Here is a 26,720-nt window from a genome sequence, read left to right on the forward strand (position 1 = left end):
AGTGAGCAAGACTGTCACTCTTCTAAACAGAAATAGGTATTAGAAGTAGTGGAATTACTCTTTTGCCTTACGTGAACATCAGTTTAAAAGGGATCTTTTTATTTTTTAAGCCAGATGACTTTAGGCCTAGGTTTAGGTCAGTTGAGAAGAAAACAAGTAAAGAAATAAGGACTGAAGCAAAAGGCATTAACGCAGCACTTATACATAGCTTCTTGGTTATAGAACTTGTCTTAGAATATATTTAGTGGTTACATGATTCTTGCAATTACTCTCCAGATACTTCTATGACAGCTAAAGATGCTGCATTCTCACATATATCTATCTTTATATGAAGTGGCTTTTAAATAAAGGCAGCTTCATTCCAAAAGGAGATTAAACTGTCACAGAAGCTCAACAGTTTCCAAAGAGATCAATGCTGACCTGATGCAGCTCCATTCATTTCAGTAGAACAGGCTAACAGCAAGTGCCCTTTTAGACAGTCCTATGTGCACTTTCGTTAATTCAAGTCTTCTCAGTCATGTACAGCTACCAATGGAATCAAGCTGAACAAAAGCCTAGGTGAGTTAATATTTCAGACCCACTCTTACCTGTATTATTTTCTTAAGAGAAAAAACTCTCTAGCAAAACCTCTGATTTTATAAAAGCAGACTTCAGTCACAGAAACACAAAGACCAGCTACAAAATACAGTTATTTGGAAAAAAGCTTATCCCTAAAGTCTTCAAGCAGTTTTAGCAGCTACAAATGATCTAAATCATTAGTGTTTTTGTAGTGATGGCCCTTTCTTCTGCAGCAGCTACCTGGTGTGCCAGATCACCTTAACTTCTGACTTCTGCTTTTGATATTTCACAAATTTATTGCAAAAGCATGAAGGAAAAAGCACACCAGGTGGAGCAAAAGTGCTTTGTTGAGCTGCAGGTTAAGCCCTGCTCTTGCACCCCACCAATGCTGAGAAGCTGTTCAAGTGTAGAAAACCAGCCAGTGCAGCTCAAAGTTTCAAGAAGGCAGCTTGATTCTAGTTAAAAGGACAACTCTGAGCCACTGTCTTGCAAGTGAACACCTCTGCCAACTACTTAACCCTTTTGTTTTCCAGGTAGAATAAAGAAGTTTGTTATTCCTTAGATATTCGTCCATGCTGGACAATTCTACCTGAAGGTCATGGCTTAAACATTAGCAGCAGAATCCCTACTTCAGTTTTGTATTGCACTGAAATTTCTCACTCTGGTTTGGTATTCAATTTACTGCTCCCAAGCCAATACTAACACAAAAACCCCAGGTGTTAGATGTGAAGGCTACCGAGGGCATCATATAGACTAGTAGAACCTGTAGATAATTTCCTGGAAAAACTAGAGAATGGTACAATCTAAGGAACTAAGCTGCCTTACCTACTCTTGGAGAAAACGGGCTTTCAGACAAAACGCCTTTACCTATCTATACATAACTTTGTATTTTCATCCTGCTGAGTGTTGAGAGAGTTCAACAAGACCAGAATAAGTCCAAAATAAATCTGAATCATCTGGTCTCTTGGCCCATCCTGGTCATCCACACAGTTGCTTGGAGGTAAGAGTTCCAGCTTCTGCTGACACTGTACACAATATTGAGACACAAAAGCTGCCAAGAGAGGAGGACGCTGTGCCCAGTCATGTAGTCTGCTGTAAACAAAACAAAATGCCCTCCCAAAAAGCAGAGAGGTACATAGTGAAGTGGAGGTTTCAGCAGTGGGAGGACTGAGGGTCAGCTGTACCCAGAGGGCTCTGTAATACATGCACTTTCCATGTTCAGTCTTTAACATAAAGGGGACTGGAAAGGAAAGACCTGAGGCAAAGCCCTGCCAGCTCACAGGTTCTCCTACATCCTATCATCTGTTCCCATCTCTGCTATCTGCCTCCTCAATGCATTAACCTTTGCCTGAAGTTGCTTGTTGTATTTTATGATGTTGATCATTTCTTCCTGGGCTTCATCCAGGAACTTGGAAGGCCTGTTCCATCGAAGAAAGACACCTGAAAGTCCAGAGACAGCACAAATCAGAAGGTTTCCCTGTTACAAAGAAGAATCATTACTCATATTCCATTAGCTCTCAAGTAATGTACATACAGTTTATGCATTTTACCCTCCCCTCCAAACAGCATTTAAAAATACTGACCAAGAAATACTCTCCAAATTCACTGCTCTATTAAACAAGCTTAATTAAAAAAAAACAAAACAAAACCAAACTAAAGAGGTTATTTCATTCCCTTTTTCCTCATATATTGATCAGACCAATCCATATTCAGATTCCACCCTGCCATGACAGCCTCCTTGTTTCTCTGTACCTGGGATGAAGAAAGTTTCTACAGCAGGGAACCCACTGCACATAGGTTATCCTGGCCAACATAGCCAGTAACAGAGAAAGGCAAATCTTGGTTGATATAGAAGAAAACCCTGAGGTCTGCAGAACATCTATGGATTAGGTACTGTAGAAACACTGTACTGTAAAATGGTACTTATAAGGTTCCCTGGGAAAGAGTAGCATGTACCAAACCTCAGAAGGAAAAAGCATCATGCCTCTGGGGATGGCGCATGCCAAAACTACTTTGGAACAGACTTCAAAGACCTCCACCGGTTGAGACAGACTACACACAGAGCAGAGACAACAGGAACAAACCCTTAAGAAGCTTTAGGAATAGCCACAAAATATATATTTGCCTGTAATAGAAAAAGCCAGCCTGGCTTACCTTCCCAGAGCTGCAGGCTCTGTGGGGCAACGGAGGGCCAGATGACAAGGCTGTTGGCCTCAAAAAGAGGATTCTGGAATTTTAGCAGCTCTTCAGAACTGTTCACCCAGGACCACAGGGACATAGTCTTTTGTGGCAGCTTCAGCTTAGACCTAACAAAACCATAGGAACAAGTTAGTTTTCACTTCTGTACTGTAAAGACTCATTTTGTCAGAACCACGATGACCTAGAAGGCCTCAAGCCTCTCCATATGCTACTAGCCCAGGCAATTCAGGCTAATCCCTTCAATACCTCTCACCAACATGGCACAGGGTGTAAACCTAAAACAATTTATTCAACCCGGCCAATTACAATTAGTTTTGAAGAAAAGGATGGGGAAAGAACGTTTATAAGCTGGGTGGAAGTCAGCTGCCTTCTGTCCAGATGAAGAAAGTCACCTCCCGAAGGTGGTTCAACTGCCAGGTTTGGAAAGCGGTTGAACTCCTGTGTTCAACCACAGGATGAACACGCCTGTGTTCAACCACAGAGCTGGGGGATGTGACAGGTCTGCATCAGGGAAGGATGGTAGTGCAATTCTGAGTACATTAAAGCAGTGTTACTGCTGGAATTGTGCAATGGGCACGTCTGAGGAGGTCCCTCTGGTGGCAGGAAGCATCAGAGCACAGAGATGCTGCTCCTCTTGGTCAAACCCACCTCCAGGAGTTACACAGGGGTCTCTAATACTCAGATTCTGGTAGACCTCATTCTGCTTACGCTAGCAGGTTGAACTACCACCAGGCAGGAGATTCACCATCCCTGTGAATGCTTCAGGCAGCACAAGCTTAACATCAGACTTCAAACATTTTCTGTCATCACAGGCTGACATGTTCAGATGTGACAGGCAGGTTATCATATGTAACATTCTATACTCTTTCAAATTTCATCTTACTGGCTTCAAGCCTAACTTGGTTTTGCAGATGACCAGTTCAGCAGCCCTGCAGAAGACAGAAGAGTCTCTTCTCAGCAAAGATTTATTTTAAGGGCAGAAAGGTTGATAGGGAGTTTTAAATTGCCTTCTGTATCCGTAATACCAGTTCTGCCTTTCCCTTCTACTCATTCAGTGGTCTTCAGTTCCATAGAACATGGCCTTCAGACCATAGAAACATAAAATTGAAAGGACCTTAAGATCATTAAGTTCCAGGCCCCCCGCCATGAGCAGGAATCCCTCACCCTAGATCATGTCACTCAAGGCTCTGTCCAACCTGGCCTTGAACAATGCCAGGGATGGAGCATTCACAACTTCCCTGGGCAACCCATTCTAGTGCCTCACAACCCTCACAGTAAAGAACTTCCTCCTTATATCTAACCTGAACTTCCCCTGTTTAAGTTTTAACCCGTTACCCCTTGTCCTATCACTACAGTCCCTAATGAAGAGTCCCTCCCCAGCATCCCTATAGGCCCCCTTCAGATACTGGAAGGCTGCTATGAGGTCTCCATGCAGCCTTCTCTTCTCCAGGCTGAACAGCCCCAACTTCCTCAGCCTATCTTCATACGGGAGATGCTCCAGTCCCCTGACCATTCCTCGTGGCCCTCCTCTGGACTTGTTCCAACACTTCCATGTCCTTTTTATGTTGAGGACACCAGAACTGCACACAATACTCCAGGTGAGGTCTCACGAGAGCAGAGTAGAGGGGCAGGATCACCTCCTTTGATCTGCTGGTCTCGCTCCTTTTGATGCAGCCCAGGATACAGTTGGCTTTCTGGGCTGCAAGTGCACACTGAAGCCGGCTCATGTTCATTTTCTCATCCACCAACACCCCCAAGTCCTTCTCCGCAGGGCTGCTCTGAATCTCTTCTCTGCCCAACCTGTAGCTGTGCCTGGGATTGCTCTGACCCAGGTGTAGGAGCTTGCACTCGGCATGGTTAAACTCCATGAGGTTGGCATCAGCCCACCTCACAAGTGTGTCAAGGTCCCTCTGGATGGCATTCCTTCCCTCCAGCGTATCAACCGAACCACACAGCTTGGTGTCATCGGCAAACCTGCTGAGAGCGCACTCAATCCCACTGTCCATGTCACCAACAAAGATGTTGAACAAGACCGATCCCAACACTGATCCCTGAGGGACGCCACTCGTTACTGGTCTCCGAGAAGACATTGAGCCACAGATTTCTTTAGTCACCCTTAAACACTTGTAAGAGGGACAAGCTCTCTAATATTGCATCAGACTACATAACTGCAACACAAGAAGCTCACCTGTGCTGAGGGAGACCACACAAGCACCCTCACCCTTTTTCAAACTAAGAAACTTTTCTACTTTTGTCCAATACAGCCCAATATTTAAGGGCTTCAAAGCAAGCATCCTTAACCAACCTTTCATTTTCGTTGTTTCCCAGGAAAGTCCCAAACTGTGAAGCGTAAGCATGTTCAAAGAGCATAATGAGGAACCGTTCGTTGAATTCAAAAGAGCAAGGGAACTGACGAAGGATTTGCCACACACAGTCCAAAAAGAGAAGAAACACGGGGGCCTCCCATTTCTGCTTGCTATTTGAATAGGCTGACTGGGCACAGCGCTGCTGAAAAGGGTGACCAGCCTGTAGGTAAGAATCAGAGAAAGCATCACAGACAAAGTACTGGGATGCGAGTACATGTAGCAAAAAAAACCTTTAAAGCTAGTTCTGTCCATGCAACTATACTACTACTACTCTTTTCTACAATGGTAATTTCGTCAAGCATCTGGTAACAGACTGCTAGCAACATGACCAACTTTGCTGCCTGTTTCAGGCTATGTAAATAGCCCTGTACTTGATCAGTTTACCAAGAACAAGCTGATGTAGGTTCAAAGCACCAGGCTGAAAATATTAGCTGCAAAAGCACAAGGAGTCTTTTAGTTTCTTTGTACAATGAATACTAAGGTTTTGTGGTTTAGTCTGAACAGTGTTTTCTAAAGAGCTGTTCACCCTGAGCATGCAGAACAGGCAGCTCCCCCAAACCAAATCATCATGAGAGGCAGCAGCCCCATGGAGTGCCAAAGGTGCAAATGACTCAGTTAATGATGTTGCTCTTAGGACAAAGAGCCATTCACACTTAGCAAGCCTGCAACAAGGCCCAACCTGTCTGCTGCCTCTCAAGCTATTTCTCAATACAACTGTTACTGGAATAGATTGCCTTTTGTCCATAGGCATGTCTTACCTGCAGCCACTCCCTCACAACAAGAGATTCAAAGCCCCGTATGGTCCTGCACCTGGGATCCAAGATAATCTGTGCCAGAGAAGTTACCTGGAGTGTTGAATCTGTTCCTTCAGTCCCATGGACTAGTACTGATGCACCTTCCCTGGGAAAGAAAAAAGTGGTAAAGAATGAGTGAGCCCACCACATCCCAAGGACATATGCATCCCAATGGATGACATTACATCCCACAGACACCAGTGTTGCTACCCTGACAAAGCTGAGGTTTTGCTGGTTCTTTACCCAGTCTTCCTTCCCATAAGCTTACTCCCTGCCCTGCACAGAACTGTACCACCTTCTCCACCCAAGATCTTCGCCAACACTAACCAGCGCTCTGCATCACTTAAGTCTTAGTTTCTTGCTAAGCATCCTGGAAATCAAGGATTTGCCATGCTGACAGAAGATGCACAGCGAGATCTCTTCTGCGGTTCTCACCGTTTTGAATTGGTAACCCTTTGAGTTATAGCATTGAAACGCATCTCAGAATTTGCCTGTGTCATTTATTGTTTTGCTAAGTACTCTGAAATATTCCCATAACCATTGCAATGAAGACATATCATCCCCCAGGTGCAAAACAATACTATGAGATCCTTGCTTAAATCTTAATTGCATTTGGGTCTCAACTGGGTTTTACCGAAAAAAAATAAACCAATAACCCAAGTCAGGAGAAAGAAACAAAGAAAAGGCAGAGCTTGGCCTCCAGAAAGGCAGCAGAGTTAGTTTGCTGAGCAAGGAAGCTTGTCAAAGAGGCAAGCCCAAAGGCTCACTATCCAGCACAAGTGAAGCAGAACAATGAGAAGGGCAAAAGGAGCCAAGACAGTTTGGGGCAGGAAGGTTTTGTGCGCTGCTAGGGCCCCACATTCCATCACTCCCTACAGTGGGGACTGTCCAGGACAACTGATTTCCTCCCTTCTTCTCTATCCTAGGCTGTATTTGGATGTAGTATCAGAATCTCATCTATATGCTCCGAAAGACAGAACTGGATGGCATTAAATGCCTTTCATCCCTCTTACTCTTCCCAAACCTTGACCCAGTATCTCAGTTCCACAAACATCCTTAAATCTAGAAAGGAAATTAATTGCAGATTGTATTTGTTTCTGTGCAGAGATCCAACATATGCAACAATGCATGGATAATAAAGATCTTTATACCAAGCAAGTAACTCTGCAGATATTACTTGCTTTTTGAAGTGAAAACCCTAAGAATCTATACCTTAAGGATTGAAACATCTTTGTCTATAGTCCTATGTCTAAAATAAACCCAGTGCCTTTAAGGTATAGATAATCTTCAGATATACTTTATCTCCTTCCCCAGGCAGTGGCAGATAGAGAGGCTGCTTAGCAGCCAAGCACAATTGCAAAGGCTAACTGCAAGCCTATGGCTCTCCTCAAAGTGGGGCACACCAAAATAACACTGTTTTCACCTTTCATCTTTCAGGCTTCAGACATTTAAGATGCTGCAAGATTTGTCCCAGTCATTCCCTCCCTGCAGCAAATATAAATGACCCATCCTTGTCAGCTCAGCTATGATCTCGAGGCTCTGAGTGAGGCAGGCCAGGCACCAGTGCTGACCTGGCCTGCCATAGCTCCAGGTAAACAGAAAAAGCAAAGCTGAGGTTAACAAAAATGATGAAATTGTCCACTGCCCAAAGAAACCAGATGAGTTCATCACCAGTCTTTCTCATTATACACAACTTCCACTACACACATGCAGGAAAGAAATACAGATAAAATTATTGATCAAGAGCAATCATTTTCTGACACAGTCAATAACTAAGCAGGCAATGTCAGTGCTTTTAAAAAGCACGGCAGCTCCTATTTTATTGGTAAAACAGCAAGACTGCATTAACGATACTTTTCAGCCTATTTGTGTATCTGTATAGCACATTCCCTAGCTGGTACGAAAAGCTAAGTTTTCCCTGTATTTTGAGAAGGGCTTTCCCCTCAGAGCCACAAAGAAATCAACATTTAGAGCTCTACATTTGGTCTTAGAAACCCTGACACCTGACAGCTTTTGCTCTCCAGCCTGTGGTCTGAAGACATGACAGCCAAGTCAGCAGTATTTATTAATGAAACATCAGGTCAAAAGCACTTACAAAGGATGAACAGGATTGCTTAGATAAGACTGTGAGGATAAAAAAAAAATCAAGAGGAAAAAGTACTGGGCTAACTCCTGGGGAAAAGAAGGAAACACCACTGTTTTCATCTCCAGAAGTCAGGTATTGGAAACTTTCAGCTAAAACCAGATTACTTTAAAAAAACAAACCCTCTGTGTTCTCACTTTACTAGGCTACCAAACAGCATTTCAGATGGGCACATTCTAGCCAAAACCTTCCTTAAACTAACTAAATTAGACTGGTTGCATCAGACATAGGAACACTCCTTAACTCGATTATCTATATTTATATGTTTAGTCAATATTTCCTCCCTCAGGCTTGTACTTCTAAAACTGCAAGCAGGATTTATTGGAGGAACATTCCTGAACCATGACGAAACAGCATCTTGCATGGGTACAAGGCAGTTCATGGTGGTCATCACTAGTATTTAAAGTGGAAATAAGGGTATTTAACAAGCAATCTGTATTGAGCGAATGAGAAACTCAAGGCTTTCTGAAGATGTACCTATCAATACACTGAGCAGCTAGGCAAGCTGCAGTTAGTATCTCCTTGATGTGAGTCAGCCAGTTGGATGCTTCCAGTTTACTGAGCCAGCGGTCCATGTTGTGCGACTGGTCATTACAAGCTTCCACAAGTTTGATGAGGCTTTCCTGCAGAATGTTAAACCTTTGGGAAAAGCAAAATATTACTGAAAATGTAAGCAGTAACACGGCCATCAGGACAATGTGCTTAACTGATCTCTAAATAAAGCACTATGATTTTATGCAGTTATTTCAAATTGACCCTATATAGAAGTCGTATCTCCTCATTCAGCAAACCTGCTCTTGCTGGTAAAGCCACACCGTGGCTAGCTGCCAGCAGAACACTACTCTTTGGACATAAGCAGCCTCTTACCTTTCAGAACAAATTGTTTCATAAGGCATTACAACACTAGGGCCTTTCAACAGCTCCAGTAATATCAGTGCATGACTGTGTAGAAGGATTCACCAGAACTAAGGCTTAAGAGCAGTTGAACAAGGTCAGATTAAAAGTCTATTTAACTTAGTATCTTGTCCCAAAATGACTAAACAAAACTAGATGTCCAGAGAAAATTACTGGATAAGAGGAAGGTGACTGCCACAGAACAAATCCTCACCTGCAGAAGTTTTCTGACAGGGTACTTGCTCATTCCTGTGCACTACTGCAAAGTGGAACACAGGAAGGCTGGAGCGCAGCTACAGATGGTCAGAGAAAAAGATGGCACGAGGAAATTACCTAATGTCTGAAACCTGCAGCAGGCTGATCAGAACAAGGAACCAAACACAGCTTTCTGAAGCCAAATACTTCAATCATCCACATACCCCGATTTTGCGATTCAGAGCTACTTCTTACAGAAGCAAATACTTCATGGATCTGCCAATATAACCCTACAAAGCCAAGACTGCGTGATTTCACCCACCTCTCAATACATTTGTGAATCCTCCTCCACTGGGGATAGTGCGCTTCTTGTTCAAAGCCCCCTCCTTTGGCCCTGGCCTGCTGGGCAACATTCAGGGACCTGGTATCAATGATGTAGCCGCGTTTGCCAGGCCGTAGGGTGGCATTAATAAGCTTCTCGTCTTCTTTACACCGTCTCCCATTCGTACCTGTAAGAGGCTGGCTACTTCGCATCATGACCTGCGGAGACAAAGAACCATGAATCAGGCACTGGAAATGGAGAGACTTAAGACTGAAAGAAATTGATCAATTGGGCTCCAAGCCAAAAATAAGAGATTTACGCTCACTACACAAAGGGCACCCCTTCACCAGAGGATTTCTTAGGGGTCTGTAAATGTAGACTGCAAACTGATGAAATACCTCACCAAATCTCCATTCCAGGCATGGAGAACAGCTCTAGAGAGGCTTGCTGCCAAAATTCATACAGCATGCTCCTGTTTTCCTTTACAACTCAGACCATTGTAATAATGCTTATAGGAGTGAGACAGATCAATCTTAAAAAAAGCTTCCTCCATCAGTTCAGAGGTAAAATCCAAGTGGGGTCCTCCTGGATGTCCAGCATTTCTTTGTGGAGTTGCACCAGCAAGTGCAGCTCTCACCCCACTGCACCTCCTGCTTCCATCTGCTTCAAGTTCAATCCACCAGACAAGTGGATTGGACACAGACAAGTGAACACCATGATCTGCACTGACTGCTGCACAGAAAATGTCCCTCTAGCTCTTCCTAGAGTTGCTGTTCTCCCTTGCCCTGAATCCTTCAGTTTTTTTAAGCACAACCCTTGCAGGGACGGAAGCATTACTGTCACAGGTTCAAGCACTTCTAGCCAAAATTCTATTATATTCCTCATAACTTGAGAAGTACACAATCCAGAGAGATAATGGAATAAATCTTCCTTTAATGGTTTTCAGTCAGGCTGAGAAAAAGCAGCAAGCACAACTTATGAAACTGGTGAAAGGCTGATTTTAAAGCAAAGTAAAAAAAAGCACAAAGGTACTGCTAGGTCAGACTACATGCCTTCTAATTCAGAGCTTAACAATTTTGTTAACAGAAGGAGAGAAGACATTGGAGTATTTGACTCAGAAGCCTGGATCAAGTTTATAAGCTGCAGGCTGGACATCCTAACATCCTCAGAACTGGGTACCTCAGCAGAAGATACACAGAATTACTCAACAATTTCATAAAGTGCATTTCCTAATTATAGCGTATCAGACACTCAATTACATTTTGGCTTGTCGGAAGGTGGTGAAGTCTGTGCAACAACAAGAGTTTGCTACTCCTGAAACATGTTATATTGACAGGCTCAGGAACAGATTGTACTGATCACTCCTTAGACAGATACACAGCAGAAGCGGTGCTGGCTGTGGGCACGCTTGCTGTCATCATGACTATTACAAAGGAGACAGCCCACCACCCCACGACAGGACAATGTGGTTTCTGCCATCCTTTCAGCATGAAGCCTCTTGGCAGACAAAATAAGTAAGGGTGCCAGCGGTAGCTTTACAAGTCTCATCTTGCTCTTCCTGCTGTGAGCAAGCTCATGCCACATACGCTCCGTAAGTAAGTAGATTAAGAGCTATTACTAGGATGGAGATTACTCATTCCATCACCCAGAACCAGTTTCACTGCAAACACCTAGTAACTTGGAAAATAAACCAAGTGAACATCTCATGAACTATATTAAGTCTAGAGCATAAGTTTGCTTTCATTAAACAAAGAGATTCACATACTTCCTTCTGGTAGAATCGTTACTCAAATGCAGCTTACCATCCCATTCTTCTTATGGTAATAGCTGAGGACTGGGAAGCGACTGCCGTGGCGGAACATGGCAACTTTCCAAAGCGCTTCATCATCAATGGATTTGGGGACAATGACAACTGGAGGGTAGGATGGACAGACAGAGAAATCCTTATTGATGCAGCTTAGACGCCATTCATCTGTCTGAAAGAAATCAGAATATACAAGACTTTGGGTCAGAAATATTATGACAGCATTACATACTAGGGAATTGGACCTTCCATATTCAGTTTTATCACCTACCTATTCCACTTGCACCACAGATGAAAGCTCAATTGTCACTACTGGCATAACCATATTTGTTCTTGCAGGAATCTGGATCCCCTTTAATACCATAACCACTCTAACCGGTCAGATCAAACCCAGCACCGTTATCCTGTCTCCAACAAAAAAACTGGCAAAAGAGAAGCTATTCAAGAACAAAGAAGCCCACCCACTCTCTGCGGTGCACTCATCCCCTATCTCTCAGATGCCGTATTATAGATATTAGAAGGTATATTCCTGCCTAATCCTTTTAGTATCCATTCATAGGTCTGTTGAGTGATTATTTTCCCCACACTTCCTGATGCTGGCTGCAATCACATTATCTTGTTGCAGCAGCTCCCAGAAGCTCATTACCCAGTGTGCAGATAACTTCTTCTGTTGCTTTTGAGCTTCATCAGGTGGCTCTACTCCTTGAGGTGCAGGACTTGTTGAACAATGGCTCATTCCCCATCTGGTTTATCCACATCCTCAACAAACAGCACAAAATAAGCCCATGTGGTCAGAAATGCGTGATTGTGGCTTTTAATTCTTTCAGACACAGCAGGCAGCCTGTCTGCAGTACACACTACAACATAACTGCATTTGCAGATAGCTTCAATCTCATAGGAATTAAGAACATGGCATGCCTATCTTTCAGAAAACCCAGAACAGAAATGTATTGCCACATAAGCAGATTTAGACTGGAGTAACATGGGCTCAAACCTCTACCTGTGCTAAAAGCAGAGTTGGTAACACTATCCACAAGACAAAGATAGCCAAAAAAGGCAAGAATGTCCACCAATTCCAGATGATTGAAGCTGCTTGGAGATTAAAATTTCAGTTTAACATTCCTAGCTTGGTTCTTTTCTATGGGCTCTGCTTTATGTAAAGCATTATGGCTCTTCATCCAAAAGCACTTCCTGGCACCAAGCACAGCATCTAAATACACAGATCTCATCATAAACTCTTGTATAATTTTTCAATTTCCAACAGTCAAACACTTGTGAAAGAAGTGAATATTGGTACCCTGCACCCTAAGAAGCACTTGACATGAGAACTCAGGTTACTTGATACCCAGGGTCAGACACAAGACTTTGCCCCATCTCAGGCAAAACCAGAGGTCAGCCAGTAGCCTCACTGATAGGGAGTCCTCACTTACTGAGGTACAAGCTGGAAGAGCTGCCCTAACTTGCATCCTCAGACAGGCCCAGCCTTCGTGGAGGGCTTGCTCCTTCTGGGCTGGTAACACACCACTGCCTCCTGCATTAAGGACATCATTCAAGTACATCAGATGGCCACAGGCATATATTTTTCCCAGGGGAGCATGTCACGCAGCAAAACCTTGCCTAAAGTTTGGCACAAACTTAGCTCATGGTCCTTAATAGCAGGACAGTGGGTTGGCTGGGCTGCATCAGTCAGTGCATCCTTATCAGGTATTTCTTAAGGCAAACAGAACCTGCTAGCAGAAGCTTTGGTGAGGAAAATGACCCAGAAGCCTCTACAGCATGTTTTGATTTTAACAGCAGCATTAAATTCTTAAAAGTAGCAGCAGAATAGCAGTCAAATTTACCTATAAAAGTTCCAGAACAATGAAGCTTAAAGGAAACATAAAAATCTTTTGAAAAGGGAACAGGCAGCTATTTTCAACGCAGTTGGGTTATTTTCCTCTTAGTTCCTGTGTCACACTTGTGTCATGTTAAAGCAGAGTAAACAAGACCTTAACTCACTCCTCAGCTGAAGTGTTTTTGGTACAGACCAGAAAACATTGACATGCCACTGCAGTAGGCAGAGACCTCAGTTCTCATAAAAAACTCTGCTCAGTTGTGTTCAAAGAAAGTTTCAGGCAGACAAAAAGGTACGAGGACAAAGCAGATATCACAGAAAGTAAGAGAAGAGCATAACAGTTAAATTATGTGGCAACAGAATACACAAAACCCCACATGAATTCAGGAAGATTGGTTTAGCAGGCATTAATTACATAGCTTGATCACAAATACGTGTGTATCTTCCTCCTTCCTTTCTTCTAGAGGCTTACAACCTCTTGCCTTATAGCTCCTAACTGTTACCTAGTTGTATAAATATGGCTTGGTCACTGGCCCATTGGAGAACTAGGATCAACTTGGAAAGGTCTGCTGGCAATGAAGTCCTTCCATCAGATGGACAAGCTGATGCGATTCACAACACTCTCATCATCAGTAGATGCAACACATGGAATGTGGCATAGGAGACAGCAAAAGTGTACCTTTTGGCAGCAGTCTAAGAAAAAGATGCTGAGAAAGGCACACACTGTGTGCATTACAGTCATCAAGAATCATAGAATCATAGAATAGTTAGGGCTGGAAAGGACCTTAAGATAATCTAGTTCCAGGCCCCCTGCCATGGGCTCCTCCCACTATAGCGTGTCACGCAAGGCTCTGTCCAACCTGGCCTTGAACAACGCCAGGGATGGAGCATTCACAACCTCCCTGGGCAACCCATTCCAGTGCCTCACCACCCTCACAATAAAAAACTTCCTCTTTATATCTAACCTGAACTTCCCCTGTTTAAATTTTAAACTGTCACCCCTTGTTCTATCACTACAATCCCTAATGAAGAGTCCCTCCCCACCATCCCTACTGGCCCCCTTCAGATACAGGAAGGCTGCTATGAGGTCTCCACGCAGCCTTCTCTTCTCCAGGCTGAACAGCCCCAACTTTCTCAGCCTGTCTTCATACGGGAAGTGCTCCAGTCCCCTGATCATTCCTTGTGGCCCTCCTCTGGACTTGTTCCAACACTTCCATGTCCTTTTTATGTTGAGGACACCAGAACAGCACACAATACTCCAAGTGAGGTCTCACGAGAGCAGAGTAGAGGGGCAGGATCAACTCCTTTGACCTGCTGCTCATGCTCCTTTTCACAGTATCACAGTATGCTAGAGATTGGAAGGGACCTCGAAAGATCATCTAGTCCAATCCCCCTGCCAGAGCAGGAACACCTAGATAATGTTACACAGGAATGTGTCCAGGCGGGTTTTGAATGTCTCCAGGGAAGGAGACTCCACAACCTCCCTGGGCAGCCTGTTCCAGTGTTCCGTCAGCCTCACTGAGAAGAAGTTTCTTCTCAAGTTTAAGTGGAACCTCTTGTGTTCCAGTTTGTACCCATTACCCCTTGTCCTATCATTGTTTGCCACTGAGTAGAGCCTGGCTCCATCCTCGTGACACTCCCCCTTTATATATTTATAGACACTTATAAGGTCACCCCTCAATGGAGCCCCCTTTTGATGCAGCCCAGGATATGGCTGGCTTTCTGGGCTGTGAGTGCACACTGAAGCCTTCTCATGCTCATTTTTCTTTGTCAAGGTCCCTCTGGATGGCATCCCTTCCCTCCAGGGTATCAACAGAACCACACAGCTTGGTGTCATCGGCAAACTTGCTGAGAGCACACTCAATCCCACTGTCCACGTCACCAACAAAGATGTTGAACAAGACCAATCCCAACACTGATCCCTGAGGGACACCACTCATTACTGGTCTCCAGCTGGACATTGAGCCATTGACCACAACTCTTTGCTTGTGGCCATCCAGCCAGAACATATGTTGCTACCTCTGTTCAGGAGCCTATCTAGGGAGTTTTGCATTGTCCCTGTTGTAAGTTTATTTAATTATTCAAAAGACTCAAAACAGCTTCCCTGGACATCTATGTTTTATAAAAAGTAGAGGTTCTCCCAGATGCAAAGTTAAATTGCCTTTGGCAATCATGTCATAGCTGGAGATGAAAGTAGTTCTGGATTACATAAGGGAGGCCGATTGGTCCTATATTAAGAGCTCATACTTTTAATTCACCAGTAATATTTTTATAGCTTTTTAGGGTGTTTATGTTAAATTACAGCAAATTTCATACAATGGTGTGCATTTTCTTTTTTTTTTTTTTTTTTTACAATGGAAAAAATATGCATGGATATAGAACTGATAAATACCTCACTGCTACGTAGGAGGTAGAGAAAGCAAAAATCGCAGCTCTGAGGTATGCTTTTTGAGACACTGGCAGCCAATGATATGACTAGCATAAGAAGAAATTCTTGCGAGACCCTAACTGCAGTCCTGCATCCAGCTCCAGGGCCCTCAACACAAGAGGGACATGGACCTGTTGGAGTGGGTTCAGAGGAGGCCATGAAGATAGTAAGAGAGCTGGAGCACCTCTGCTATGGAGACAGATCGGGTTGTTCTGCCCAGAGAGAAGATCCAGGGTGACCTTAGAGCAGCTTCCAGGGCTTAAAAGGGGCCAACAAGAAATCTGGAGAGGGGCTTTTGACAATGGCCTGTAGGGACAAAGCAAGGGGGAATGGCTTTAAACTGACAGAGGGAAGATGCAGGTTAAATACAAAGAAGTTCTTCCCTGTGAGGCTGGTGAGGCCCATCACAGGCTGCCCAGAGAAGCTGTGGCTGCCCCACCCCTGGCAGTGTTCAAGGCCAGGCTGGATGGGGCTTGGAGCAACCTGGTCTAGTGGAAGGTGTCCCTGCCTGTGGCATGAGATTGGAACTGGATGAGCTTTAAGATCCCTTCCAACCCAAACCATTCTGTGAATGGAAGAGTATCATCCTGATTTATTCCCATTTTGGTAATTTAACTCTGCCCATAACCTACCCTCCTCACCATTTATAACTACAGGACAGATGACTGTTACGTCACCCAAGGATAGTTTACTGTTACATAGGAAGGAGGAAAAGCACAGCAACAATCAGCACCATTTATCTTCTGTATCACAGCTACTTTTGCAGAGACCCAGTTAACCTTGCCAGCTTCAGACTGCTAAAATACACTACAACACACACCAGATGACAGTAAAACCTCATAGTCCAAGTCACTTCTTGGCTTTTGCTTGGGGGTTTGTCTTGCAACTTGAAAGCAAAAATTGCCATTACTAACTGGAAGAGCAAGGCAACAGCAATCCAGCTACATGCAGTAGATGCAGATATGAGAAGCAGTAAGGACTGCAGTGAAGCAGAAGAGGTGGACCTCATCTTCAGGTAAGGGGGAACTCTAAGGGAAACTCTAAGCACACAGTTAACATTTACTTCTCCCAAAAAGAAATCTGTACTTTACGGGATCAGAAAAAATTAATTCCAGTTAAGACTGGAAGCAGCAAAGAACTGGGGCAGAGTAGAAAGGAGAGAGGGTTTCAAAGAAAAAAGAAAGTAGCCTCAAGTATTTTCTTAAACACAGTGAAAAATTAACTCTTACATTTCTGCTTTTCTTGTCCTAGTACCTGTTTAAATATATAGATTTTCAAACATTACTGAAAGGCTAGACTAACAGTTATCCTTCCTTCTAAAAGCTGAAATTGCTAGGAGAGGTCATTTTCCACAAAACAGCATGAAACAATTCAAGCTCTACTAGTAAGCCTTAAAAGAAGAGTTGGGAAAGAAGATACCTTGAAGGATCCTGCAGAACAGAAATGAGAGAGGCTATTTTCAAGGAACAGGCAGAAGGCAACAAGACCTGTTAGCAACAGATTGTGCATGCATGGGAAACATAACAGAGGCAAGCAGAGATTGATGCTTGTCTTATAAGAGACAAAATAAGAAGCTCCAGTGCAGCAGAGCACAGCTGAACTGAACTGTCCAGGAAGAGCTGCCATACCTATAATGAATCCAGATCTGATGTGCTACCCAGTACCTCAAGAAAAACAGAACGCAATATAAAGCTGTATGAGCAAACATGAACTATCCCATGCATCTTTTACTCCATTCATGTATTTGTCTGTAGTGTCATTAAAGTCTCATCTCACAGTACAATAACTTGGAGCCTGCATGCTTGGTAGAGTTTTGCTGTGACATTTATTAAGAAATTGGCTCAATGCTTTACTATGACTTACTTCTCAGCTGAACGACTCTATTGATATGTTGGGTTTACCCAAAGAGCAGTTCATGGAAAGTCACTTGACAAAAGCCCCGTTGACCTGTGCTGCAGGTTATTCCCAAGAAAATAAACATGTAGCACACATGCTAACAGCTATCAGCAAGTGACAGCCCACTGAAATTTAATTAATCCGATTCCTTTAGACCAAAGACAGCCTTACAGTTCTTAACACCTTCATGCACTAAATGCAAGAATTTTGTGATAGTACAGCAGCCGCCCTAATGCCAGAGGTAAGCACAGGGACAAAGTGCTCAAGTGTTTGCTATCAAATTCTAGAGACAACACTAGATGACACTTTGTCAGATCAATGCAATGGAGTGAAATTGTGCAAGGGGTACATATGCTGTATGAAAAACACATTTGGCACAACATATGCCAAGATAATCATAGAATCAAAGCGTGGTTTTGGTTGGAAAGGATCTTAAAGCTCATTCAGTTCCAACCCCCTGATACAGGCAGGGACACCTTCCACTAGAACAGGCTGGTCAAAGCCCTGTCCAGCCTGGCCTTGAACACTGCCAGGGATGGGGCAGCCACAGTTTCTCTGGGCAGCCTGTGCCAGCTCCTCACCACCCTCACAGGGAAAAATTTCCTAAGATCTCACCTAAATCTTTTCTCTGTCAGATTAAAGCCATTCCCCTTTGTCTATCACTACTTATTATAAGTCACTCTCAAGCTTTCTTGTAAGCTCCCTTTAGGTAACACAAGGCATAAACATTTAAATTATGGTAATAAATTATAACAACATAATATATTGTCTGATTTTTAATGTACTACTGAACTTTTTTAGATTTTAATTTTTATAGTTTTACTTTGTCATTATAGAATGTGTCAGTTTAAAAACAACTCTTCAGTAGCAGACAAATTGGAACAACTATATTACTACAGTTGCAGTGTGGCTGAAATGCTGTTTTTAAGAAGTTGTTAACATATTGGGGAAGGTAAGGAATAACAGATCCAGACGGATGATTTAATGGAGAGGGAAGTAACCTTCTGTATCCTACTCATCTGACTTATGGGAGAATAAAAGATAAATCAACCATTTACTTGCTCTAGCTTGTCACATATGACAGTTTAATTACAGAAGAAGAAATATTTGGTCAACAATACATTTATCTGTTGCTCAGGAAACATAAATCATTTGAACATGCCCCATCCCTGGCAGTGTTCAAGGACAGGTTGGACAGGGCTTTGACCAGCCTGCTCTAGTGGAAGGTGTCCCTCCCTGTGGCAGCGGGCTGGAACTGGATGAGCTTTAAGGTCTCTTCCAACCCAAACCATTCTATGACAGCTGTTGTCACCATTTTGTTAAAAAGGGAGTTACAGCTGAAGTTTGGGTTAAAAGCCAGGAATTAACCAACATCCATTAGACACACATATTTTAAAATTATTGCCCTTGAAATGCAGAGCTATAGAGTAATCAGGTTTCTAAATGCAAACCTTCCAAGGAACGTATGTACAGAAAGCCAAGGCATTTACGAATAAGGTGCCCATGCATTTTTAAGCCATGCTACCCCTGGTATCATGCTAGTAAATGCAGCCATGAGAAGTGATTGGATCCCTAAAACCTAAGAACTATTTCAGCTACACACAGAAAACAAAACACAAACAGAAGCAGAACCATCTCCTGCAATCTTCCCTTGAGCTCTGAAGGATTTCCTTCTGGTGCCTCCAATCCTGCTCTCATACTCCTCCCTTCTCACCAGATAGCACTCCAGCTTCTGGCCTTTTGATTCTCATTGAAATGCCTGCAAGCTTCCTCTGCTGAGCTGGGAAAGCATCTGCTGCTTCTAGATCAGGATACACTGATCACATTTGACTTCCCCAGCTGAAATTAAAGCTGAAACTGTGGTGCTAGTTATTTTAACAGGTCAGTTTGCATGTCTTTTGACAGCAGGTGAAGATAGGCCATGTGAGAGTACTCTTAATTATGAGCCAAAAATAGAAACATCTCTCAATTCCTTTAATTTTCTAGTGATCTCATCATATGAATCTGGTCAAGCTAATCATATTACTCAGTTATTAGTCATAAACAGGAAATGATAAATGCTGCAGAGAAGCTGGGTTGCAGATAAAAGAAAAGGAAAATAAATGTTCTTTGGTGCTGTACTAATGGGCGTGGTCTCAGAAACCTAAGATGATGCAGCAAGTGCACATATTTAACATGAAACAAAGACCTGGAACATAAAGATGGTAACCCAAAGCACTATTAAAACAGATTGGCTCCTACACTGAGTCAACTCCCACTACACCAAATTTAGCATCCTAGAATGAAAGTTTGAATAACAGATACAACAGGCAATGCCACAAGAACAATTCCTACCCTACAGGTACCAAAATAATACCAACAACTGCTTACAGCACCTGGAAGAACAGGACTGGAAATTTCCTGCTTTCTAAACCCTCCCAGTATTCCCCCAGCATGAAGCAGAGCTGAGAGTGTTTCAAATTAGGCATCTTCCTAGAAAGCCAAGAAATCCTTAGTGATTTTTTTAAGAACAGCCTCATATCAACTAAGGGGTTGACAAAGACTGCATCTGAAGCAGAGTGGGATGAAAGCTAAGTACAACAAACCCAGGCCAGAGGTCCTTAATTTCTTCTCACAATAAGGAGAGCCATCCCCAAAGGACAAAAACATTTACCTGGGAGGACATGAAGGCTGGAACTTTAAAATAGGCCTCAAAACTCCATTTGTACAAGGTGAAACACAAGTGCTAAACAGGAATATTCAGCACATAAACAGAAGCGTCTGATGTTTCCAGAGTATTTGAACAACACACATTTCACCCAGACACCAGACAACTATTTTTAACATCCACGATTTCCAGTTCAGACACTGCTGAGTGAAAAACTTCACTGCTTGCACAAGCATATCCTAGTACCTACGCATACCCTTAAGATCCAACTTACTACTGAACTGAGAAGCTCAAATTCTTGGTCAGGCAGAAAAGAGCGCCAGCCATCTTCAATGATTTCAAACATGGGCCGGTAGAAGAAGGGATACATGAGAGTGACAGAGTCCAGGGTGGAAAGTGCCTGTGCAGGGAAGAGAAATAAACAGCTACTTAATTCATTCAATCTATCTTATTTCAAAAAAACCCCATACATCAAATAGTATTTTCCTCTAATATCAGTGATGCAAACTTAAGATACCCAAAAGCATACAGCCATTAAGCTTGAGTTATTAAATTACCAGCAAGGTACTTTAGAACACATAAAACTTAGTCGCACAAACAAAAGCAGGTTATAGCAATCTAACTGCAATTGGAGGTCTGTACAGGATATAATTTTTGTAGGCTCCACTATGTAACAACACCCCAAAGGATGAGAAAGATATACACTGAACAAGTATGAAACACATCCTACATGACATTTACCTGATTACTTAAATAATCAGAGCTTAAACTCAGGAAATCACCTAACATTGAGACACATGAAACCCAACTGGTCTGATTTGAGTTTGCATCCTCATGCTCCAACATAAAAAAGTTGAGCTTCATTTTACCAAACGTTACAGCAAAATATTTGATCAAGAAAAGTAGGGTTGGGGCTTTGGGGGTGACTGTTTTCTTTATGGGGTGTTTTGTGCTGTTTTCTCATTTTGCTTCCAGAACATCAGTAAAAGCCTTCCTAAATGGAAAAAAAGTTCATGGAATCATAGATGTCCTGGTTTCAGCAGGGATAGAGTTAATTTTCTTCCTAGTAGCTGGTGCAGTGCCGTGTTTTGTCTTTAGTCTAGGAATAACGCTGATAACAACACCGTTTTTGCTCGGTAGCACTTACCCTGATCAAGGACTTTTCAGTCTCTCATGCTCTGGCAGTGAGGAGGGCCACAAGAAACTGGATGGGAGCAGAGACAGGACAACTGACCCAAACTAGCCAAAAGGATATTCCACACCACAGAGCATCATGCTCAGTTTAGAAAATGGGGAGAGTTGGCTGGAAGGAGCCAATCACTGCTCAGGAATGAGCAGGGCATCGATCAGCAGGTGGTGAGCAATTGTACTGTGCATCATTTGTTTATTCCTTTATATATTTCCTATGATTATTATTATATTTTACTACTATTTATTAAACTTTTATTATCTCAAACCATGGATTTTATCTTTTTTTGATTCTCCTCCCAATCCCACTGGGGATTGGGCAGAAAGTGAGTGAATGGCTGTGTGGTACTTAGTTGCCAGCTGGGCTTAAACTATGACAACAGAATTCCGTTTTGGAAGAAATCTCGGGGATCACCTGGTCCAACCTTTCTCGGCAAAGCATGAGCTCGACAAGATGGCCCAGCACCATGTCAAGCTGGATCTTAGATAGGTCCAGGGTTGGACAGTCCACCTGGGGAGATTATTCCAATGGTTGATTGTTCCCATTATGAAAAATTGTCCTCTTTTGTCCAAGCGGAATCTCCTCAGGAGTAACTTGGGCCCATCACCCTTCATCTTTTCTATGTGACTCCTTATAAAAAGGAGTCTCCATCTTCCTTGTAGCCACCTTTCAAATACTGGAACATGGGGATAAGGTCTCCCCTGAGCCTTCTTTTCTCCACGCTGAACAAGCTCAGCTCTCTCAGCCTTTCCTCATACAGCTGCCCAATGCTTGTGGCCCTTCTCTGGAGCCTCTCCAGCCTGTGCTACGCTGTTAAGGTTGAGGTCAGAACAGGATCTGAGAACCCAGATGTTATTTAATATTATGAATTCTTACCTCAATAGAGCTTGCAATATTCAAACACTCCTCCATTCCAGGTATATCCAGCTGAATAATCCGCAGATCTTTGCATTTTATAACAATGGTACCCAATGAGCCCACAAACCTATAGCAAGACACAAAGAAAGCATCTCTTGAGAACAAGATCATCTAAGGTAAGATGAGGTATTACAGATCTTCCGACACCATGTGTCTACAAGACAAAATTCCATTAGTACTAATTTGCCTGCAATATAACCTTTCAAAAAATAAACAAAACCACCTCTTTATTTGGTATTTGCAAGGTTTTTTTTGGGGGGGAAATTCTATCCTTTGATGCAGCAGTGAGTGGAAGTGTAAGTATTATGAGATAAAAGGAGGTTTTCCTACCAGCTTTTCTTTAAAAGATGAAAGAGAAAAGGTGTGTTGTTATTTTCTGGTAATACTGTAAGCTTCAGCTGGCAGTTTCCAGTTTCATTAAAGTAATGCACTGAAACTCTGAGGATTGCTAGAAACAGCTGAGTTTAGTTTAATGTTCAAGATAACATTTCAGTCTGGCTACATTACACTCCGATGTCTTTAACAAGAAAATCTGGTTTCTGATACACCTGCAGTACTATGGAGACCTCAGAGACGTTAAGGTCACTGCTGGTTACAAAACAAGTTTCCCAGAAAAAGCTCTATGTTACAGAGCAAACACAGCTTACAGATGCTCTCACCAGTCTTCCTTACAAACCAGAAAGGACGATGCCCAATCATCAGTGTTTTGTTTACATTAACTAGCTACCAGCATTCACAGGAAAGATGTAGCTTTTAGTTCATAAAGCAATGAACTGAGGAAAAGGACCAGAGTCCCCCAGACATCACAGCAGTGCTTGCAGCAGCCAGGGCGATGCAAGAGGCAAAAGCAGGCAAGACCTGAAGGACAAAGTTTCAGTCCTTCATGGCCTGACCCTCAGCACAAGGAAAGGCAGGGCTGTGCATGCTCCAAGAGACCTGTTGCTAAGCTTTGGGTTGCTTCACCTGTAGTACAGAAGATGCCTGTAATTTATTTTGGAATTGTTATTACAGCTGAAAGGTTATTACCTATCCTGTGCAGGCAAAGGTTAACATGCAGAACCAACTACAATTTGGGTAGTGCTGAAGGAAGAACTACAGGCCTTTTGACAGAAGGGTTCTGCCGCTCTAGCAGAGCCAGTCTGTACATGGCTTGCCCTTGCTTCAGCTCTGTTTAACACATCTCCAAGGAAATAACACAGTGAAGCTACAACACACCAACAGGGTTGTGTTTCCATCAAGCAAAACCACTATAGGAAATCACTAAAGACTGCTCCACTCCTCAATAAACCCTATAGGTCATATTTGTTTAAAAAGCTACAAACATTTAAGAAGCAGTTTGATGACCATCTGATAATCACGGAAAACACTGTTTTGTACAAAAGACTCATAATGTGAAAGTGGGAGAAGGTATTTTTATGAATCTGGCACAACATCGCAGTTGTTGTGCACTAATAACCTGAAGTAGTGCCAAACTGGACCATTCTACAACATTTATTAGTTTAAGAGTCTTGTTATTCTACCCTCCCCAGCACCAAGAATATATTCTAATCCTTTTATATAGGAAAGCTTCATTGCGGTTACACACAATGCTCCTCTCAAGGAGGCAGATGTCTACTCTGGAAACCTTCTAGAAACCAGGGCTGGTAATAAAGGCTGTGAGTATCTGCAGGCATAGCTAATCCTGCTATAAATCATATACTGAGCTAGCAGTGTGCTGCTCCCTCACCATGACTTACAAGTGTTATCTGCTTATTCAGTATTAACTCACATTACTACCGTAACTAAGCTCACACAAAAATAAAAATAAAAACAAAAGAAAAGCTTGGCCATAATAATTTTCAAAACAACAGCTGGTTTAGTACCAGCAGGAAGAAGGATGAGGCCAAACCACGCTGATGACTGAGCAGCACTAGACAGGAACAGATTCCCCAAGGCTTCCACCGCTCTGCTTCTCTCCACCCTCAGGCCAAGACGCAGCATTTCTCAGAAATGCACAGAGATATCAGGAACACTGGAACAAATTTAATCAGCACCCAGTACTTCACCCATTCCCAGATTCTGAGGCAACCTGATATTTTTAATTGCTGCTGCTTGATTTTTCCCCATCCCTGGCAGTGTTCAAGGCCAGGCTGGATGGCACTCGGAGCAACCTGGTCAAGTGGAAGGTGTCCCTGCCCATGGCAGGGGTTTGGAAATGGATGACGTCTCTTCCAACTCAAACCATTCTGTGATTCTATGAAACTGAAAAAAGACCACGACAAGGAAGCAGAAGACAATGACCTGGTAGGGTGGGACTGCTACTCAACAACATAAGCACAATGGGGCAACAGTACATGTAAAGCAGGCAGAAGTGATGGGAAGATTAATCCATAAGTGCCTGCAACAAAAGGGGATGGGCAAGGAAAAGAATAGAGTGCTGCAGCTACAACTCGGCTCTCCCACGCTGTTCCCACAAGGAATATGCTGTTCAAGCATTACTGATTTCCATGAGCAGTTGCAGAAGTAAGGGGATAATGCTGTTGAGCAGCAGGAGGCTGATCTCGGGCTGGGAAAGTTCAGAGTCCACTTTAGCCATCAGCTGCAGTGAGTGACCCAAGGAAATCACTTCATCAGTGTCTCAGCTTCCACCTCCGTTGAACAGTGGTAAAGATGCATCTTTTATCAAGTGTTTCAAGATCTACTGATGAAATCCACTAAACAACACAGAGAACTGTTGACAAAGGCGTTTAAGCATAAAAATTCTGACTCTGTGACCAAAAAAAACTGTCAAGCAACAATACCCCAAAATAAGAATTAATTAACTGCCCATGCCAGTATTCTGGCCTGTGCTCTGATCGTCCTTTTTTCTCTCTAAACCTCGATTTGAGACAGCCAAGGTGCAGGCCGGTCCTGACAACCACTTTTCAGCCTCGAGACACAAACGATGCGGCAGGGAAACGAGCAGTCATACCTTTTTTCGATAGAATCAATGTTGGAGTGCAACAGCCACAGCTCCTCAGCGTTATCATGACGCCGCGAAGAAAAGATGAGGTGATGGCCAGTCAAACACAGAGTCCCCTCCACCGCCAGGTAGAACGGGCGGTGCAGGACCACGTTGTCCGCTCGGGGGGTCTTGATCAGCTCCGCAAACTCCATGCTTGCTGGCAAACGGTAAGCCACAAAAACGTGCTGGGGAGAACGGGGGTAACCTCAGCAGCACGCAGAGGAGCAGAAGGGAGAACAGGGTCACGGCGCAGCGCTATGCCACCGCGGGCAGGCACCGGCACTACCCGCAGGGAGATCCCATCTCGCAGGGTGGGGAAACGCTGAGGGGAGAAGGAAGCGCGCAGCGAGGGACAGCTCCGAGCCCGCTCGGAGGAGGCCGGCGCTCTCCCAGGGCCACCTTCCCCGTGGGCGGCGCAGTGCCGAACCGAGAGCGGGGGCTGTGGGGTCCCGCAGCCGCTCGGTGCCCGGAAGGCAGCGGCAGGGGTGCGTGCGGGCAGGCCGAGGCGGGAGCGCAGCCCCAGAGTCGCCCCGCGATCCCCTCGCCCCGCCGCGCTCCGCTCATCGGAGAGCAGCCGGGAACCGGGGAGGAGCGGAGCCGGGGCTGGCGGAGGGCAGCGCGGACGCAGGCAAGGAGCGGGCAGCCGCGCAGAGCCGGGGTGTCTCTGCCGCTGAAGCGCCCTGGTGACAGTGGCTGCACACTCAGGCAGTCGGCAGAACCTGCCTGGAGCGACGCGCGGCCTGTGCAGAGGTGCCTGCCGCGGCTCCTCGCTTGCTCGTAAAACAGGTCCCAAATTCAGAGCTACCGCCCCAGCCCCGCGTGTCCTAAATGCCCTCAGCAGCCCAGGCGGCTCTCCTCCAGGAGCACCCGGCAGTGGCGGTGTTCCACTCAAGCTGCCTGCCCCCCGCTCTGCTGGGGAGGCCCCTCCATGTGGGCATCACCCGGGATCTTCCGTTTATAGACAGCAGCGGGTGAAAGGCGGCAGCCCAGCTCCCAGGGGAGGTCCAGCAGCGCACCGAGGATCCCAGTTACCATTGTGTCGGGTCTTGCACCTGGGTAAGCACAGCCCAGGAGTGCAGCACAGGCTGCGTTCTGCCCGGCTGGGGAGCAGCTCTTCAAAATGGGACATGGGGGTCCCCTGCCACGGACAGGGACACCTCCTACCAGACCAGGTTGCTCCAAGCCCCTTCCAACCTGGCCTTGAACACTGCCAGGGACGGGGCAGCCACAGCTTCTCAGGGCAACCTGTGCCAGGGCCTCACCACCCTCACAGGGAACAACTTCTTTCTTCCTAAGATCTAACCTGAACTTCCCTTGTGACACTGCCACCATCCCACAGGCAGGGGTGAGGAGGCAGAGAATCAGTATAAACTCGACAGCTTTTCCCTGGGTTATCACTGTAAAGCCCATCCCTGTTCGGAAAGCCACAGAGCTTGGGCACAGCTGAGACTCCAGTGTCCACACTGAATTTGTTGGCAGAGATGCAGGCAGGGATGTGGTCTGCAGCAGGCAGTACTGACCCAGGCAATGCCAGGGAGCAGCTCACGTGG

General features: G+C 44.3%; 1 protein-coding gene across 1 annotated transcript; it reads right to left on the reverse strand.

Moving 5' to 3' along the window:
* Window positions 1–1,430: 1,430 nt before the first annotated feature.
* Window positions 1,431–25,469, reverse strand: MTMR9 (myotubularin related protein 9). The gene is made up of 10 exons (XM_062638565.1): window positions 25,138–25,469; window positions 22,146–22,254; window positions 20,355–20,480; window positions 11,274–11,447; window positions 9,472–9,689; window positions 8,538–8,699; window positions 5,882–6,023; window positions 5,063–5,283; window positions 2,713–2,864; window positions 1,431–1,998 (listed from the first exon to the last, which is right to left on the reverse strand). Exons 1-10 carry the CDS (start codon window positions 25,320–25,322, stop codon window positions 1,847–1,849), a joined length of 1,641 nt encoding a protein of 546 aa, XP_062494549.1. The 5' UTR covers window positions 25,323–25,469; the 3' UTR covers window positions 1,431–1,846.
* Between the last annotated feature and the right edge of the window lie 1,251 nt (window positions 25,470–26,720).

The sequence above is a fragment of the Pezoporus occidentalis genome, unplaced genomic scaffold (genome assembly GCF_034315485.1).
Source record: "Pezoporus occidentalis ecotype Australia unplaced genomic scaffold, CSIRO_AGI_Poc_V1 ctg57, whole genome shotgun sequence".
NCBI lineage: Eukaryota > Metazoa > Chordata > Aves > Psittaciformes > Psittacidae > Pezoporus > Pezoporus occidentalis.